The 1,544-nt window shown below is 37.2% G+C and overlaps 1 protein-coding gene across 1 annotated transcript; it reads left to right on the forward strand.

The window, feature by feature from the left end:
- Positions 1-340: 340 nt before the first annotated feature.
- LOC110022719 (ubiquitin) lies at positions 341-1,542 on the forward strand (the record flags this gene model as incomplete). The annotated part of the gene is made up of 2 exons (XM_020721791.1): positions 341-405; positions 1,252-1,542. A coding segment is annotated over exon 2 (291 nt), but the record flags the coding sequence as incomplete, so codon positions are not given.
- Between the last annotated feature and the right edge of the window lie 2 nt (positions 1,543-1,544).

The raw sequence follows: 1,544 nt of genomic DNA on the forward strand, positions 1-1,544 counted from the left end.
AAAATGATGCCGCAATAATTGATGCACGATTATCAGTGTACTCGTTGTATAATTTTTATAAAAAAAATGAAAAAAACAATGACAGCATAAATGAATAAGGAAACGCTCAAATTAATTACATAAAATATCTTAACAGCGCCGCTGTGACTTGACGGCGTCAACTAACGGAAATTAAACCCGAAACTCATCGCTTACGTTACCTCACGGCAAAGAAAAGCTTAACAATGGGTACGTGTCAGATTTGTATTGGTTTTATTTACGTGGCTCGTACTCCGCTTATCACGTTGGGTGCTGAGGGCAGGCCATCCATTCTATAAATACCGCTCTCCCCTCACCCTCCTCCGCCAAGTTCAAGCAATCTAGTCTCTTCTATTATCGCTCGCAAAGTTCTCTTTTCTTTTCAAGGTATTTTTTTATCTCTTTATTTTTTTCTTTCCCGTGTTCTATTTAGTTTTACGGTATGCTGCTAAGAATTTTCATTTTGATTATCATTATTTTTTAATCTGGATGGTCTTATTTTTAAGTTTTGATATTCGCATGAGCTCTGAAATTCTTCCTTATCTCCTTCTGTTCTGTTTGATTTGCATAAGCAGGTAGGTTTTGAATGAGTTATATTGATTTGCATTCAATTACTTGTGATTAGAACTCTAGTTTAAGATTTAAATTGTTTTTTTCTGCAAGGCTGTAAACTTGTTTATTGCTATTTCTCGTCTGATTGATCTACGAAGATCAAACATCTGGTCCAGATCTACGATATTTTTACATTTATCGTCTTGTTTTCCTTTTCGATCCAGGAAATCTGATGGACATCCAAATTCCTTCTGCCGTTTTTCACTGTATTCTGTTTTGTTTTGTTTTGTTTTTTTATATAAATCAATGACGGCTTACTCTCCTAATAGATTCCCGAAGAAAGTAATATTTTTGTGAATGCTTCCGGAACGAAACTTAAAATGAATTACTCTCTGTTTATGGCTGGTTTTCTATTTTTTAACCTTCTATATCTGTGGTGTTTTGTGGTGATCTAACATACTTCATTGGGATTTTTATACAAACCTCTCAAGTATTAATTATAACCCAAAATCTTCACTCAAACCCTTGATGTATGGGTTTAGGCATGCTTTTTTTATGACTCGGATCATTCTCAACATGCAGCGGTTTCTTTTTCTACATCTGCATGTGGGAGGGTGGATCTTTTATTGGAGTTTCATTTAAGATATTGATGTTGGATATTTGTGGCATTACTTTACGCAGATGCAGATTTTTGTTAAGACCCTTACAGGCAAGACAATTACACTTGAGGTCGAAAGTTCTGATACCATTGACAACGTCAAGGCCAAGATCCAGGATAAGGAAGGAATCCCTCCGGACCAGCAGAGGTTGATTTTTGCTGGGAAACAGCTTGAGGATGGCCGCACCTTGGCTGACTATAACATTCAGAAAGAGTCTACCCTCCACCTTGTGCTCCGTCTCAGGGGAGGAATGCAGATTTTCGTGAAGACCTTAACCGGCAAGACGATCACTCTTGAAGTTGAGAGCTCCGACAC

Source organism: Phalaenopsis equestris, unplaced genomic scaffold (assembly GCF_001263595.1).
Source record: "Phalaenopsis equestris unplaced genomic scaffold, ASM126359v1 Scaffold000202, whole genome shotgun sequence".
Taxonomy (NCBI): domain Eukaryota; kingdom Viridiplantae; phylum Streptophyta; class Magnoliopsida; order Asparagales; family Orchidaceae; genus Phalaenopsis; species Phalaenopsis equestris.